Genomic DNA, 17,042 nt, shown 5'->3' with positions numbered 1-17,042 from the left:
AACAGTTACTGAAAGAATTCTGAGATTTTAAACAAAAGTGTTTGGTGGATTTGAGTTAATGGGCCAAGCAACCTTCTTTTCCTTGGCTTCTCTGTCAAATGAATCATAGATTGAGTCTTTGGTGATCGTTTTGGCCGTGGGAGGGATTTCTGAAATGCCAACATGGTTTTTTTTGGCCATCCGTGAACTGGTTGTTATAGTATAGGCATTGCTTCGGTAGCATTTCATTGAGGACATGCAAAAAGTCTCCTTCATTCCTCTCCTAAAACTGGCGTTATAAATCGAATACAGAGTAGGTTTGGAGGCTGAAGAACTGAAGGATATCCATGTGATCGCTGTGAACACAAGGGAACTTTTCTTGGAGTCCCGTTCGTGGGGGTGCCACAGCTGAGCTACATGAAAAGGCAGCCAGGAGAGCAAAAACAATAGGTTTAAAATGAGGAACATCTTGATAGTTTTCACTTTTGTCCTTGGGACAATATTCATTGTCCTCCTCACAGTTCGGCCATCAGTGCCTATTCTCCAAATATACTTTATGACCTTCTGGTAAAATAAGATTATGAGGACAGATGGAATCACAAAGCCCACCAAGAAATGGATGACAGTATAGGCTGTCCCCTCCCAAGAGGGAGGGAGAAAATAGTTACAATGATTGTCCCAGCTGGACCCATAGAAAAGGAACACAGGGGCCACGAAGGCTGCATCGAAGATCCACGATGCTGCAATCATTTTCTTGGCTTTTTCTCTGGACACCTTGAAGCTCAGAGGGTAGACGATGGTATAGAACCGGTCGATGCAGATGGAGAGGAGAACATAGATCTGCACGCCCGGGGTGAGATACTGGAAGTACCGCACGACCTTGCACATGGCACTGCCCAGTGTCCACCTCCCGGTGGCGAACTGCAGCAGGACGAACGGTGAGCTGGCCACACTGATGAGAAGATCGGCACACGCCAGGGAGACCACAAAGTAGTTGGTGGTGGACTGAGTCCTCCTACTCCTGTGGATGACCAAGCAAACCAGGGAATTGCCACAGACAGACAACAACCACAGGGTCCCAAAGAAAATGCTGGCTGTGGCCACTTCCCCGGGTCTCAGTCCATACTGCAGGTCTGTCCTGTTGCTCATCCAGCCGTGCTCCTCATATAATTCTGTCAGGTCATGGCTTGGCAGAGGTGTGGCTGTCTCGGGGCGGCTGTGGTTTTGGAAGGGCACCAGAAGTGTCGGAGTAACCAAAGGTGGCTTGCTGTTATCCATTCTGTGAGCAAATACCATATTCATTTTTTCCCTCTTAGTTCTGGATAAGAAAAGAAGAATGAAGCCTCCTGTTAAAAGGGTGTTATAGAGATCGATTTCCCATCTTATTTGACACTCAGATTGGTTGTCATTTGTCAATGAATAGGCCTTGCGCGCCAGCAGGAAAACACGACTATTATCCAGAAAAAAAACTCTGGCTCTATTTCTCTTTCGTTGCAGGAGCTGTTTTAGCAGATCCCAGCACAAGCTCCCTTTGGCCTCACCCTCTTGACCCTTAGTCAAATGTGGTAGAACCCGTACCAAGCCCCACTCCTAAACATGTCCTTTTCCCTTCGCTCACTGGGGACAACAGAAAGTTAGAGAGCTCGCAGTAAGAGTGTTACCCCCAACTGAATAGCTGTTGAAATTCTGGGCGAGTGAGAAGTTCCTCAACGTTTTAACACTAAAGTGATGAGGCTGAAAGAGAGGAAAACTCAGGCTGAGACAAACACTCAGATGTCGGCTATGGAAATAGCTAACAGGAATCTGTGAATACAGACTGGCGGGCTCCTGGAAAGGACCCTCCCTTTTCTTATTGCAGAATTTCCACTACAGAAGCATGATAGAAGCACACGGAGCAACTGTAAATAACACCTCTGCGTGAGCCAGAAGTAGCTCCTAATGTAATGGCATCGGAAGATAGCTTGCTTTTTCCAAAAGATCATGCGGCTCGTGTACTAAACCTTGTTGCAAATCAACGACATTTGTTAATGCTATTCTCTAGTTACTGTTTCATAAAATGACATACTGACTGGAGAACATATGTCTTCTAAAGAGTGTAACCAGGTTACTAGAAACCTTCTGCATTCAGATGATTAAAAATGACCTAATATAACAGTTACTCAGCCACTTTTGAAGAGTTTATGATCCTTAGATATAAAAGAATATTATAAAGTTTAGCATTTATCTTTTTGTACTATTCAGTGAGAGAAAAATTATACTTTTTAAAGGGTGAAAAGATTACTTAATTGTGGACCATTTGATTAAAATTGAGGTGACTTGGGTCATAGTGGGATTATTAATGTTTAAGTTGGTCTGAATCTATTAAGCAAAAGAGCAATCGAATCCATAACAACCAGGGCAATTCCATCTGGCCGGCGGCGGCACGAGGCTGAGGGCGGGAAAGTGCAGTTCCAGCAACAGGATCTCCAAGGGCCCAGTGCCCCTCACCTTGGGCTCCTGTGACCGCCTCACAAAGAAACATTTCTGAGTTTTAGACGTAGGATTAAAAAACAGTTCTTAATGACCTGTTTTTCCTTGAAAGGTTTTTGCACTAATCTGTGGTAGGGAGAGGAGGGTTAATACATAGGGTCTTCACCAAGAAACCTCATTCAGCAGAAGTCTGGAGCTCAGAGCGATGTGTACCAAATGCCAGTTCCGTGATACCTTTTTTTTTTTTTGGTCCAGGAGGCAGCCCTACTTAATTTCTCAAAGGGAAATGTAAAGTAATCAGACATTTTGCTACTAAAAGACCTTTAAGCATGGCTGGCCAGTTGACAGTCAGTTGTAAGAATAGCAACCATACTTTCCATATTCAAAAATCAGGACACACAGTTTAAAAACAGGGTGTAAACGCTAATATTAGCACTGCCCTAGAAAATCTAGAATGCATGACCCTTATTCTTGTAAAGTGGAAATAGGTTTCCACCTTCCTATGTAAAGCATATAAGATGCCAAAAAGAGAAGCAACATGATTTTTAAAAAATATTTAAAGTCTAAAAATAAAACCGATGAGCAGTTTTTTCAGACAGAAAGAACCGTTCTGAACTGCCCGGGGATCCTGTGGCCTAAACGAAACCGGAGTCAGTGGCAGGGGCACTTTTCCAGTCAGTAATTCACTCACTTGAACCCCTGTGAACTTCCTTTTGTTTCTCTTGAGGCCAAACTCTATGAGAGAAGGAACTCGCCCACCCCTGCAATCCCAATTCTGTGAAGCCTTCTTCCACATTCCCTCCAGCGGCTTCACACCAATGAGCGTGTCTGCTGATTGCTCCAGCCCCACCATCTGGAAACAAAGGAGCCTGATGCTCAGAAATGGGACAAGGAGCCTGGGGTGTGCCTGAGTCTAGGTCTCCCCTGACGATGGCATGACTTTCCGACTTGACCTGAAGCTGCTACGGCTCTCGTTATTCAGTCAATAAACCAAGAAGCTGTGCTGGGTACCAAAGAGACAAAGATAAGGCCCATGAATGAGTAGATGTATAAATAAACTGTCTGCCATATTGTAACTAAATCCCATAATAATTATAATTAACTGCTAAAACCAGATGAGGACCTAAGAGCCAGAGAAAAATAGGGCCCCAATTTTGCTTGGGAGAGGAAGAAGAAAAGAAAAGGTTTCACAAAGGACGTGAGGTTTTGAAGTGGAGTCTTTGAGAAGGAACGGGACTTTTTCAGGAAGAAAAACAAGTAAGAAATAAGGAAAGAAAACTCCAAGGGAAAGAGAGAGAGAGAGAGAGAGAGAGAGAGAGAGAGAGAGACTGCATGCTCATGCAAAGTGAACTTGGAGGTCGTCTTGATGGGTAGATCTTTCTGGGCCCTTTTCCCCTTTAGAAACAGTTTCCTGCAGACCGTACCTCCCCAGTATAGTTTCTCCATGCCTACAGTCCAACTGACCTGAAGTTCTCCCATGGCTACAGTGAGAGGCCACTTTTCCCACATCCGTGGGCTGCCATGTGGTCAGACAGCAGATAGCAGTATTGGCATAACCACTAATGGGTGTGGTATCCTCGTTCACACAGTGCTTTGCCGGTCCTTTACCGCAGCATTTTCACTTCTTTTGCTTTAGACCCGTGGTTCTCTAGCTTGGCAACACACTGGACTTTCCTAGAGACCTTTACAAAAACACTGATGCCTGGGTCCTGTCCCAGGACTCTGACAGAATTGGTCTGGAGTGCTGCCTGGGCATCAGGACCTTTCAAAGTCCCTCAGGTGACCCCACTGTGCAGCCAGGATTAAGCATCACTGCTTGAGAAGTACTCCCATGTTTCTGTTTCCCCCCACCGCACTGTGGCTCCTGGAAGGAGGGTGTTTATCTCTTCCCATGCTCCATAGCCTCCATTGAAGTTCTTTACATTAATAATTGCTTAGTAAATATTTTACTCAGTCAAATCCCCAAGGACGGAGAACTGAAATACAGGAGTCCTACTCTAGGTGGCTCTGCACGGAGTTACAAGCACACAGAGCATCACTGTGTAGTCTCCCTCGGCTGACACATCGGTGACCATGGAGACAGGGAGCAACATAACAGCAGGGCCAGTGAAATTAAAGTCACCCAGGTCAGTTGCTACACAAAACAGAACTCTTGTTTAAGGGAGAGGGGAGGTAGTTTAAGCGTCCTCAGATAGACCCCTGACCCCCTCTCCTGGAAAGAATCATCTGCCATATAATACCTAAATTCTAGTGTCCAAAAGTCAAATTTCAGAAAGGTTTCCCCGCTCCAATAATTTGGAAATAAATACAGCTTCAAGCAAGTGTTTTGGACATATAAGTACTGCTTAATTAGTAACTATTTCCAACTCATTCATATGCAGTAATTTTAGGAGCAACAGGAAAGATTTCTTAACCCCCTTTCTGCTCCACCTGTCTCTTCCCAACCAGTTCTGATGCTACCATGTGACACACCCCGCTGGGTAAAAATGCATCTCTGTGTAGTATCCAAGAGAGGAGCAATTCATCTATCAGGCTCTAAGAGACGTTTTTTAATGTATAACCGGAGAAAATGGTGAGTAGGTTGACATGGCATAGAACTAGGAATTGGGTGGACCTCTGTAAGGGACATGACTATCATTTTATACTGCAGATTTTATTTTGAATGTTTGTCTTCCCCATTATGTTACAAATTCCTTGAGGACAGATACTGTGTCTTTATCTGCAAATTCCTGGAGCATACAGATATTAATAAAGGTTTATTGAACAAAGAAATGGATAGATGTGTTAATAAAAATGATGCAGTGCTTGAAATAAGGAGAACAAGTGTTTTTAAGCCATGCCAGGACACTGTTAGACGGGACGCTCCAAGAACTAACCCTCTGGGAGAATGTATCTGTGCCCGATTCTGCTCTTTACTACATGACTAGAGTCCAGACACTGTGAGGTTCCATGGTAACATGCAGATTTCTGTCTAGCAGGAAAAATAACCCTAGAGGTTACAGATTTGTTGTCCTGTACATTATCCAGTTGTGTGACTATGTAGCAATCTTATGCTGATATTCTTTTAAAAAAAACAAAAGCACAACACCCTATATATCACCTGTTTCTTCAAATGCTGTTGGAATCATTCTTATTATCAATTCCTCTGGTAACAAGTTCACAAATCTTTGACATGTTCATGCTATATTTGTGTGAGAGTCATGACTTGACTTTTTGAAGATCACATGTGGATGGGTGGGTGACTGGATGGATCACTGTGAGCTAATGAGGAGGCTGCAAGGAGAACCGAGGGGCCCAGGGGCTGACGGTTCACTGGCGGTGCTGCCTGCGGCCGTTCCCGGCCAAGCTCACCAACTGCTGGTTAGGTTCCTTTCAGACTCAAAAAATCCCAATGAATGATTCCCTCCACCCCCTTAAAATTGTAAACATTTACAGACCTTCTCACAATGTAGGAAGACCATCTTTATTTCTGAGATTTGTTCAAAAATTTAATGTCAAACTAGAATTTGTATCATATTGAGTTTTTACAGGATTTGGTTGGGGAATAACACAAATATTTTCTGTAGAATGGGAAGCATCTGCTGGACCTACACAGATGCATAAGGCTGTTCACTAATGAGCAATAAGATTAATTACAATGACAACAGTAGTTATAACATCAATACTACCAAAAGTTGATACGTACTCTGTGCTTTCTATGTCAGATATTTTATATGTGTCGCCCTTAGAGGTAGGAAGTATTACTAGCCTTTTTTACAAGTGAAAGAAGCTGAAGCTCTTTCCAAAGGACGTGCAGTTGGAAAGCGGTCACCCCAAGACTGCCTCTCTCCCCAAACGCCCACTCTCCTCACCGCCACTGGGGCTTCACGCCCAGGGGGCCACAAAGGGCTGCGTCTGAATTCAGAAGGTGGAATCAGCTATACATAGACAGGTCCTTCTTGACTCCAGCCAAACATAGGAACATAAAGTGATTCCCCCACAGACTCTTAACCCACAGATACATCTGTTCAACATGCTAGTTCAGGAATATGTGAAATAGTGAACATTTGGGGGAAAAATCACCGCCACCACATATTGGATGGAGGCTTAGCATTAAAAGTGCAGTAGCTATGTCAGTCTGGAAATACAGCCTTTTTTCAGAATAAAAAATACAAGAGTTTTAAAATTTCATTATGGAAGATGATTAACTGTTGCCTTTAAATGCAGAATGAAAGCAAAACTCTATCCTTCAGTCTGAATTGAAGTGAAGAAATAGTTTTATCAATGGTATTACCCCAAGTAGGAAACTGCTTTTTAAAATTTTAATTTTCTATAGTTTTACTATAGAAAAATACCATAGTGGTAAGATATTTTCTCTTAAGCATTTCGTTGTTACGTAGGCTGGATTTGCATATATATATTAAAATGAGAACCACCTGGAGCACTGGTGAGCTAGGGCTGGCTTGCATGGGCTCTCTAGAGACAGTTGTGCACATTTCTTCTCAACCCCAAGTTCAATGACATCACACTGGTATCGTCAATCAGCCAAGGTATAGATATTTACACCACAGAAACTGACAAACACTACAAATCAGGTTTTCCTTCCTGCAGAAGCGTTAAGCATTTCCCATCCCACCACTTCCAGGGTACAGGGTTTACGGGGCAACCGATCCTGATGCCCTGAACTTATGAGCACATCCCTGAATTTATGCTAAATGGCTAAAGAGGCCACATAGGCTCTTCGGAAGCTTTCTGAGTGGCTAGTGTCTTACGTTCTGGCCCTGAGCTATGGCCCTGGTGTGGACAGTGAGCTAAGTGCTTTATAGAGCTACACGAGGCTCAGGTAGCCACCACATGACTGTAGGAGTGCAGGACAGGAAAACCAGAGAGGGTAAGCCATGTTCACACAATGTGCCATCCAGATAAGGTTACCAGACAAAATGTAGGATGCTCAGTTAAATGTGAATTTCAAATAAATAATAATTTTTGCATATGTAAATGCTATGCAATATCCCACACATGCTGACCTGTATTTCTATGGTATGTACATAATAACTCAATAAAGCTATTTTTTAAGGTAGTTCTTGGGACCTTTGCCTCAGTTCCTCACTAGGCTCCAGATAAGCAGCAGGTGGTAATGCAGGAGCGAGGCTAGGGAGGTGGGCCCAAGGCATAGTGTTGCCCAGCTGGGAAGAGGCCACAACCCCAGGGATGGTACCAAAGCAGCAGATCCACCAGCCCTCAAGGACCCACACCAGGTGGGACCATAACTACATGTCTGCTATAATCAGAGGGGATCCACAGTTAGAGGGGCCAACGCTCATACTCTGCTCTGTAGAAGAACCCCAGGACCCGGGAAGAGGAAGAGAGGCCCAGCGATGTTTGTCACTGAGTCTCCCGTTAGCCTGATAGGATGAAGGCTTGTCCCCTTCCTTTTTTCTTGGCAGTTTATCCTTTCTTTTTTTAATTTAGTTTTCCATGACCATTGACATATAATAGCATACTAGTTTCTGTGTGTAACATAATGATTAGAGGTTTTTTACCCTACGAAGTGACCCCCCCCATAAGCCTGGTGCCCACTGAGTGCCACACTCAGGCATTACAATATATTATTGACTGTTATTTAGGAGCCCTGCCGTTATTTAAAGGAGAGAATGTGTGTAGTGGGCAGAATGGCCCCCCGAAAGCTGTCCACACCCTTATCCCTGGACCCTGTCAGGGATACAATAAGTTCTATTATATAGCAAAAGGGCAGATATAATTAAGGTTATGGAAATTAAAATGGGAAGCTGATCTTGGATTATCCAGATGGGCCCAAACTGATGAACTCTTTTCTCTGGTTGGTAGCAGACAGATGAGCAGAAAAAGTCAGAGACGGATTCCAAGCATGAGAAGGAACCGACAGGCTGTTGCTGGCTCTCCCATGTGAGGCCCACACGCGAGAACCAGAGAGGCCTGTAGGAGTGATGGGTGGTCCCCATCTGATGGCCATCAAGGAAATGTGCCCTGAATGTTACTACCACAAGGTGCTACATTCTGCCAACCATCCAATGAGCTCGGGGGGGGGGGGGGGGGGGGACCACCCCTGGAGCCTCTGCAAAGCAACACAATCCTGCCAGCTCCTCGATGTCGGCCCAAAAGACTAGGCAGTGAAAGCAGCCAAGCACAACCCGACTCCAGACCTGCAGAACTGTGACATAATAAACATCCTCTTAAGCCACTACCTTTGTGATAGTCTGTTATCGCAGCAGTAGAAACTGATCCAATATACCATTTCTCATATAATTGAGTATGAAGACTAAAATTTCTACCAGCCATTCTATCTACCACTTTCCACTACCCCACCAGCATCTAGAATATTAAAAATCCTGAAAGGGTTGAAGAGTATGGTGCTTTCTACTTCATCTTAAATGTTGAATTGGGGGCCAAGAAACCTGCATTAATAAGCAATAAAGAGCAAGTCAGGAGACCCAGGTCTTTCTTTTTTAAATCATGAGTGTAAGAACCTCAAGTAAATCAATCTCTCTCAATCTCTGTTCCCATGTCTACAATATGAATGAGTTGGTCTGGATAATTTCTAAGGTCATTTAAACTCTAAGAACTAAAACTGATAGGCAGACAACACATGTGTTAAATGACATGTGTGGGATGAACAACACACATTCATTTAACTTATAACCTACCACCGTCACCTAGCCGAGAGCTCATACTGAGAGTGCCTTTTGATGAAAAGAGAGGAGGGTTGTTTGGGGCTGCTGGAGGCCAGCGCTGTGAGCCTTTGACATCCAAGAAGAGTAGGATGTATCTCCAAAAGTGTCTAGGGGCCAAACTTTACCTAGAGGGCAGCCAACCCCTCCCCAATGATTATCCTGCGTGTGCCAACAATCCCTTATTGAAGATCCCTTGTAAGAAGTGGTCTGGTCAAAGACTTGCCCCTACATTTGCTTTCCTCCTATCCCCCACCTATATTTCCACAGGGAAGAAACACTAGAACCCTGACTGTCCTCTAACAATTCTCCATACCTCTCTTCCCAGTGTGGGGGTCTTTTGAATTCTGAACAAAACAATCTGGCCAAGGAATTTTAACGTGACCATACTCAATCTAACTCACTACAAGAAACATTTTTTTTTTGAATACCTGCTGTGTGCTCACTGAGTGAAAGTAGAGGCAAACAGTTGTTTTGCAGGTAAATGTTCAGTTTCATTTCCAAGCTCTGGTTTCAGTATCAACACCTCTCGTAGTGAGACTTAAATAGGAAAGAGGCCAGGCAGCAAAGAGCAGACACCCTATGCTCAAAGCAAAGAGCTGTAAAAGAGATGTGACTTAAAGCTATTTGAAAAGAAGGTGAAAGATTCATTAAGAACCAAGTAGAAGCACTGACTAGGGACTTACTAAGAACTCTCATTTTTCAGAAGCATTTACATTTGTCTCACATCAAATTCACAGCGACACTCTGGGCAAATTTTGATCTGCACCACTGTCTGCAATCAGTATTTTCCAAGAAAGCAACCTTCAAGTTGACGAAGCAAAAGTTAAATTTGAATTTGCATTAATGTATATTTTTATGGGCAAATTATGCACATATATATACACACACATATATCACTGAAACTATGATTAAATGTATATTTGCATATGCTTCACATGGTTAATGTGTATATATTTTTGTGCCATATATTTTTAGACTAGTTAATCTTCTGAGCTTCAGTTTCCTGATCAGAAATTGGGGCGAATAATGCATATCATAAGGCTTCCATCAGGACTAAACCTGACAGACACCGGAGTCTAGGAAGGTCTGCTGAATGAAAGGCTCCAGGAGACGAATGCTTTAAAAGTTTAGCGAAGGAAAAGTGATCCACACACAGGGAAATACACTCACGGTGGTAACTCCTCTTTGCTTTTTAAACTGTCTTCTTGGATCGGCCACCTCTCCTCATACCTCGACTTTTGCTTTGGTTCATAGAGGAGAAACTGCACCCACTCTGGTCCTTCCCCCTCCCTGCGTACACACACTAGGAAGGATTTGCTAATTATGCTGGCAGGGCAGGGCTCATTCAGCAGGCTTTACTAGCAGTAGGCAGGTTACTGTGACCGAAAGGCAGGGCAGAGGCATGGCTTTCTTGTATCCTTCACACATGCACATCGTCCCTCTTCTGCTTTCCTCTTTCACTCCTAGCCTCCAAGTTGAAAGCTTACTTGGGCAAAGCCCCCTCTCCAGGGAAAGCCTCTCCACTTTCTCCTGTCTTATCTTGTTCAGCTGGTTGAGTAGAAGGTGCCTTTTAGATGGCGGGAGACAAGTACGAAGCCCGGCTGGGCTTCCAGATGGACACCTCTTGTGTGCACCAGCCCACCTGTTTGCCTGGGAAGTCCTGCCTCAGTGCGGGGGGCATGTGGCACTGGTGCTCCCGCAGGGCTGTGGCTTTCGAACAGCTCACTCTGCAGGTAACAAACACTGGAGGCAGGATGAGGAAATAGAATTCAAGGACGCATACCTTATGCACACCCCCCCCTTTCTCTCCTTAGCAACTTAATTAGATAGAGAAATAATAGGGAAAAGTTATATTTGTGTACGTTATCAAGAGGGGTGACCATTTTAACCCTAATTAGTCTGTTAACTTGAATTCAAATCCTAAGCGACCTTTCAAATGCTGGGACATGATCTTCTGATTCAGGTCCTAACTGCACACGGGTTGGGAAAGGCCGCCTGGCTCCAACCCACTCTGACACTGAAGATCCCAGGGATCTCTCGGGAGGAATTTTGTAGTTCTGTGAGCTCTTCTTGCAATGTTCTGGGTGCTGGGGTCCACAGCTGATTAGGACAGGGAGGCCCAGGGAAGAAACTGACCTTCTCAAGACACTAACTTTCAACTTGAAGTTAACTGTTTCAGTGTTGGGAAATGGTTCCAGGCAAAAGATCAGAGCAAAATGAGACCGATAGTGGTGCCTCCATCTGGATGTAAATACAAGTATTAGAAGACACACACAGATGACAGTGTGGTGGTTTCCAGAGGAAAGGGGGTACTGGGGAGCAGTAAAAGACGAAGGGGGCCAAATGGCTGGTGACGCAAGATGATTTGACTTGAGTGGTGGGCACACAAGGCAATATCCAGACCATGTGTCATAGTAATGTACACTTGAAACCTATAAAACCTTATTAACCAATGTCACTACAATGAATTTAATTTTAAAAAATAAAATATAAAAAAACTTCATTCCAAATACAAATAAAATGCCAGGGGTACTGGTAGTCCCCAGGAAAGAACTGATGGCTACATCTTGCCATTGTGAGCTCTTGCCATTGTTCTGGGGTCAGTCTGACTGGCACGCCTAAGTTTGAGGCATAATTTTGACTGTGCCAAGTTTTCCTCTACTGCACATTCATCTCCTCACTATCCTCCCTACGAAGACACACAGAACAAAACAGGCATGGGCCCCCAAACTGGCTCCAGCAGAATGCTGTCAGTCTTGAGCCTCCCCAATTTTCATCTGCCAGTATATGTGAGAGCTTATCATAGACCAGGCCTGGTGCTAAGTGCTCGCAGCCCGAAGGTGGGGGGACACCTGCAGCTCCCTTCAGATGACTGCATCGTGTGCAAGTGTTACTTGTCCCGGGGAAATGTAGACCTCAGCAGAGATGAAAGGCTTCATCTGGGGGACTAACTCAAGTTCAATACTGCAAGGGGCAAAATTACTCTTCAAAGTGTTCTTCAGTGAAGCCCTGAAGGGAAGCACCTTAGTTTGCGAAGAATTTCACAAATGTTAGCTTCCTATCCCTAATCTTCCTCTTTGCATCTCTGACCTAGTAAATTCTTAGTTTTCCCACAGCATATAAGAATGAGATCAATCATCTTTTATTGTCTAGGGCCAGGAGGGAAACCACACAGACCAAAGGAAGAAAATCCTTACGTCTCAGAAATTCCCAGAAGTTAAAAAAACGCTTTCCTCTTTTTCCCTTAAAAACCTAAAATAATTTGCAAAGAGATCTATTCCCTTGTTTTAAGGTATGGTAATATTATTTTAAAGCACCAAATCTAGGCAGTTTGATATCATAGTTTATATTAAAAAAATTAGAAGTTTTTAATCCATTGTATTTTGAAAACCAGGTAAGTGCTTGTGAAGAGAACATGCTTAGACTGGTCTTATTACTAGGTTCTAATGCTGGAAGGATGTCTAGGTTCAATTAAAAAAAAACAAAACCTAACCATGATGTAATTCTAGATTTCTTTTTTTCCTTTAGACATCATTTGGTCACCACAGAAACACAGTGTTTTACTACTAGATATCTGTACAGCACAAAGGGAAGAGAACAGACAATTACTTCCTGGGTTATTTGGGGGTACACAATGTGACTATTAGGATAATTCAAGATTAAGTACAGATGTCACTGGGGTTCTGTTTTAGCCAGGCAATCTGACTCAATCTTCTAGTAGCATCAGCTGATCAAAATTTGTAACCAAATCAACTGCTGACATCATTTAAAATAACACAAGCAGAGAAGCAGTATAGTTCAGTGGTTAAGATCATGAAGTCTGGGGTCAAGTTTCTGGCGTCCAAATCCTGTTTCTAGTATTTACTATTTGTGTGACCTTGGGAGAGTTCCCTAACCTCTCTGTGCCTTACTTTCTTCATCACCAAAATGTGGGCACTAATTACACCTCCTTCAGGGGATTATTACAAGGATTAAATGACTGATTACTTGTGCTTACACTGATGCTTTACATACAGGGTCTGGCACAGATAATGCCCCTTTTTATTACAAAATCTTTTATGACAAAATCATAAGCATGTAATTCTGTAACATAACAATATCACACTCAAGCACACCACATGACATTTTAGGTGAAATGTTCAAATTAAAACTATAAATTATTACACCCATATTATTACCCTACCAACCACACTCAAGCAGGCCTTACTTCTGCCAGACCCTGCAAGAGCAAGAACTTTGGAAGTGTTGTACATAAAGACAAAAAATATAAATTTGCTACCTTCCTTCTCTCTGCTGGGTAGAAATGGTCAAAGATCCCGAGATTTGAAGGCATGGCAGATTATTTTAGTCTGTAACTTTGGAAGAGTCCTTTGAGAACTTGCTGGGGGCCCTTTTGGGAGCGATTCTATAAGACCTGAAATCCAGTGGCAGTCTACTGCCAAGAACCAGCGCTGGGAACAGTCCCAAGCACTCCAGTAGCAGGAACATCGAAGGAAGACGATTGCACAGCACAAAGACACAGCACGCCTGCCCACTCAGGCTCCCTAAGCCACCGCCAATAACCTCTGGGAACAGGAGCACAGAATAAGCAGCTGGAAAGGAATGAAACAGGATTTTATGGAAGTGGCAATGAATTCTAGTTGGTTTCAGTAATATTTTTTCCTCTTTCCAGGATTCAAAGAAAAAAATCATTTCCATCAATTCTTTGTTTTGTTAATTATCACTATAAAGAATTTCTATCTAATTTTTCTTCAACAGACACTCTGGTGAATTATTCATTTTGCAGAACTACCTAGGCATCTTTTCTGGACCTACAACAAATCTAAAGCCCCTACCCAGCAAGTAAATCAGGACAAAAATCTCCAAATTGCCTGGAAAAAGAGCAGGTATTTTGTCCTCTGAGCCAAATTTCAGCCACAACACTGCAGGATCACTAGCACATACCTCCATCAGGTCTTGATTTTAGAGCCGGTCTCCTTGGGTCTTCTTGGTCAGGAACAGACCTTGCATGGGAGTTTGGAGAATGCCAAAAACCACCAGGAAAGCTGGGGAACACATTCATACCTGTCTTCTGCCTTGCCCTTGGCTCACAGCCCGCTTCCTGGTAGGGAGACAAAATGACGCTGTGCAGGGTAGACGGTTAAACCATCTTCCCACCCCCAGCCCCACTCTCTTGGTGCCCCTCCCTTCTCTTTTCCAAGGCTCTGGAATGTGTCACATGGGAAATGGATCATGTGGCTCAAGGGGAGAATGTGGCCATTTTCTCTCTCCCTTCCCCCACTTTTCCTTTCAGGAGCCAAGCAGCAGAAATCTTCAATCTGATTGGCTCTGACCAAAAATCTCCGTATGAAAAGGGAAGATTCAACTACTGAAACCTCCAAGCTTCTACACTTTACTTATTGTTTTATTTTTCATCTGGCTGTTCTACCCTGGGCACTCAGAGTTGCTTTGTAGGGAGAGAAATGACACTCTGTCCCCAGCCCCTCTCCTTCTCATCACCAGTACACTAACATGCCAAGGTGTTCCCTAAGCAGCCTCCGGAGCCCCCGGGCACATCTGGGACAACGGAGCATTCAGCACCACGGACAGCATTACACCCACTTCAGTGTTCACTAAAGCTATTTTTCCCCCCTGGTCTATTTAACTCTCAGGTAAATAAAAATATTTCCCTGAGGTCTTTTGTCTAAATAGAAATCAGGCCAGCCATATATTTAGGGGCCCAATTTCCCCATATATCAATTTATTGTTTGTTACATTATAAATAGAAATGTAATTTTTATGGATCGCTAAACCCAAAGGCCATCCCATGTCTACCTCCCCGTCCTCGTCCCATAACCCATCCCCACTCCTTAAATATGTTGTATGTTTTGGAAGAATATGCTCTGTGCTTCTCATGACATAGTTCACTATATGCCCATACATGTATGTTCAAGGGAAGAACCACGGGAACACACAGGATTTCTAGCGTGTGGGTGTCTGTCTGCATGTTGCAGCCCCACCCCCAGGCCTCGGCAGGGTGGAAATAGAGTGGCGGGGGGAGCTGGGGAGGAGCTGTTTTGTTCTGGGGTCTATCCTGCTTTGCTGACATCTCGGTTGCCATGGTGCTAGGTAACTGCTGAAGGGGATGGTTTCTTTCAGAACCGGTCACCATGGGACCCAGCTGGCCACAGAAAGGCAAAGGGAAAGGGGCTGAATTGCTGAGGAGGACTTTCAATTAGCATTTTCAGAGCCAAACTGACTCCACAGGCCCTTTCCTTACTGAATCGTTGCCGACCCTAAACCTTGAAAGGATTCTGGGAATTAGTATGGACACTGCGAATGGTAACTCCTCCATCCTCCACAGCTTCTTTCCTTAAAAGTCTGCTTAGGTGCAACCGAATGAAAATGCTGGCTTCATAGAATGACCATGGACTTCTGTCACCGAGGGGTAGGAGGAACACGAGAAACGGATTCTGCTCAGGCTGGGACTTCTGATTTTTGTGAAGCCATTTATCAAAGTCCCACAGACTTCACTGGGAAATGCTTTACCTCCACACCTGACAGTGGCATTAGGAACAATTTCTAAATGCTTTACAAGTTTACAGGAGAACGGAAAAATGTTCTCTAATGTGAGTTGCTAAGTTATTTTCAATAAAAATAAATCTGATTAATAAGGTTAATTCCTTGGATAACATTTGGACTACCCCAAATCAGAAATTTAAACCAGGTATCTATTTGTCTCATAAGGTTGGTATATAAGTGATTATTTTTAACTCAGAACCCTAACTATGGCAGTTTTGAATATTTATGTTTGGGGAAAGAAACTCTTGGTCTGCAATGTGCAGAAATGCAAATTGTACGAGAGGAGGTGGCACAGGGGAGCTGGAACATGTTTTCAAGAAACTGAAGTTTCTTTCTGGCACAACACTCACAGCTTAAGACATACTAACTCCTTTTAGTTTAGGAGGAGAGTCAGGTTAATTCTAGTCTTTCTAACTAGGAAAAGTTTCTAGCTTTTCTAACTCACAGAGAAATTCAACTCCGTTAATTCTAATACTTGCCACTTTCAGAAAATTCATTTATTAGGAAGGCTGACATGTGTTTGAAGAAACTCAGAAACCCAGAAGGCTGGTGACTTGGATATAATCTTTCCTCTTAGTCAATAACAACAACAAAGACAAAACAGCTCGTATTTATCATGTGCCAGGTACTTAGCACATGATGTCACTTAATCCTCCTATCAAATAACAGGGCAAGTGCTATTCTTAACATACCTGTTTTACAGATGAGGAAACTAAGGCATAGAGAGGATAAGTAATATGCCCCAAACTGCACAGGTAGTTCATGTGAGAGCTAGGATTTGAAACTAATCTTGACTCCAGAATAGGCACACCATACTATACTATTTGGCATCATGAATCATGGACTAGGCTAAAAGAACTTATCAATTTAATGCGATATGATTAATCTCTATGCTCCTTTGATAGAAGAAATAGAAAAGATTGCTTTAAATTATTTGAGACCCAAAAGAAGTCTGAAGTATTCATTTCTTTTAGAATGATTGCATGTGTACATCATGGATTAACGATAACATAATTTTACAAGGAATCAGAATATTATTAATAACTGCTACAAAGTATGTTATATAAATACTAATTCTGTTAAAAATATTGTTTCTAATCACAAAACTTACCCCTAGCCATTTGGAAGAAGATAAAGAGACAACTATCTTCCATCCAAACCCATAAAACCCTACAATACTTGGGTAGCTAGAGAAATATTTTGAAAATGATTTGAGTAATTTTTATTCCTCTGCCTACTGAATGAATTTGCCTTAGGGATAGGAAGTATGGCTCCACTTAAAACTTACAAAAGGAATGGAAAGGAGGAGCATCCAGCTTCTGAAATTCAAAACAGGAGTGTACA

At 43.1% G+C, this 17,042-nt stretch overlaps 1 protein-coding gene across 1 annotated transcript; it reads right to left on the bottom strand.

The window, feature by feature from the left end:
* On the bottom strand, nucleotides 1–14,290 carry GPR19 (G protein-coupled receptor 19). Its single transcript, XM_037033837.1, has 2 exons — nucleotides 14,082–14,290; nucleotides 1–1,297 (listed from the first exon to the last, which is right to left on the bottom strand). The coding sequence occupies exon 2, from the start codon at nucleotides 1,279–1,281 to the stop codon at nucleotides 28–30; it is 1,254 nt and encodes a 417-aa protein (XP_036889732.1). The 5' UTR covers nucleotides 1,282–1,297; nucleotides 14,082–14,290; the 3' UTR covers nucleotides 1–27.
* Between the last annotated feature and the right edge of the window lie 2,752 nt (nucleotides 14,291–17,042).

This window comes from Sturnira hondurensis, unplaced genomic scaffold (assembly GCF_014824575.4).
Source record: "Sturnira hondurensis isolate 20B ecotype Veracruz unplaced genomic scaffold, ASM1482457v3 Scaffold0021795, whole genome shotgun sequence".
NCBI lineage: Eukaryota > Metazoa > Chordata > Mammalia > Chiroptera > Phyllostomidae > Sturnira > Sturnira hondurensis.
This window is presented reverse-complemented; position numbering and strand designations above follow the sequence as displayed.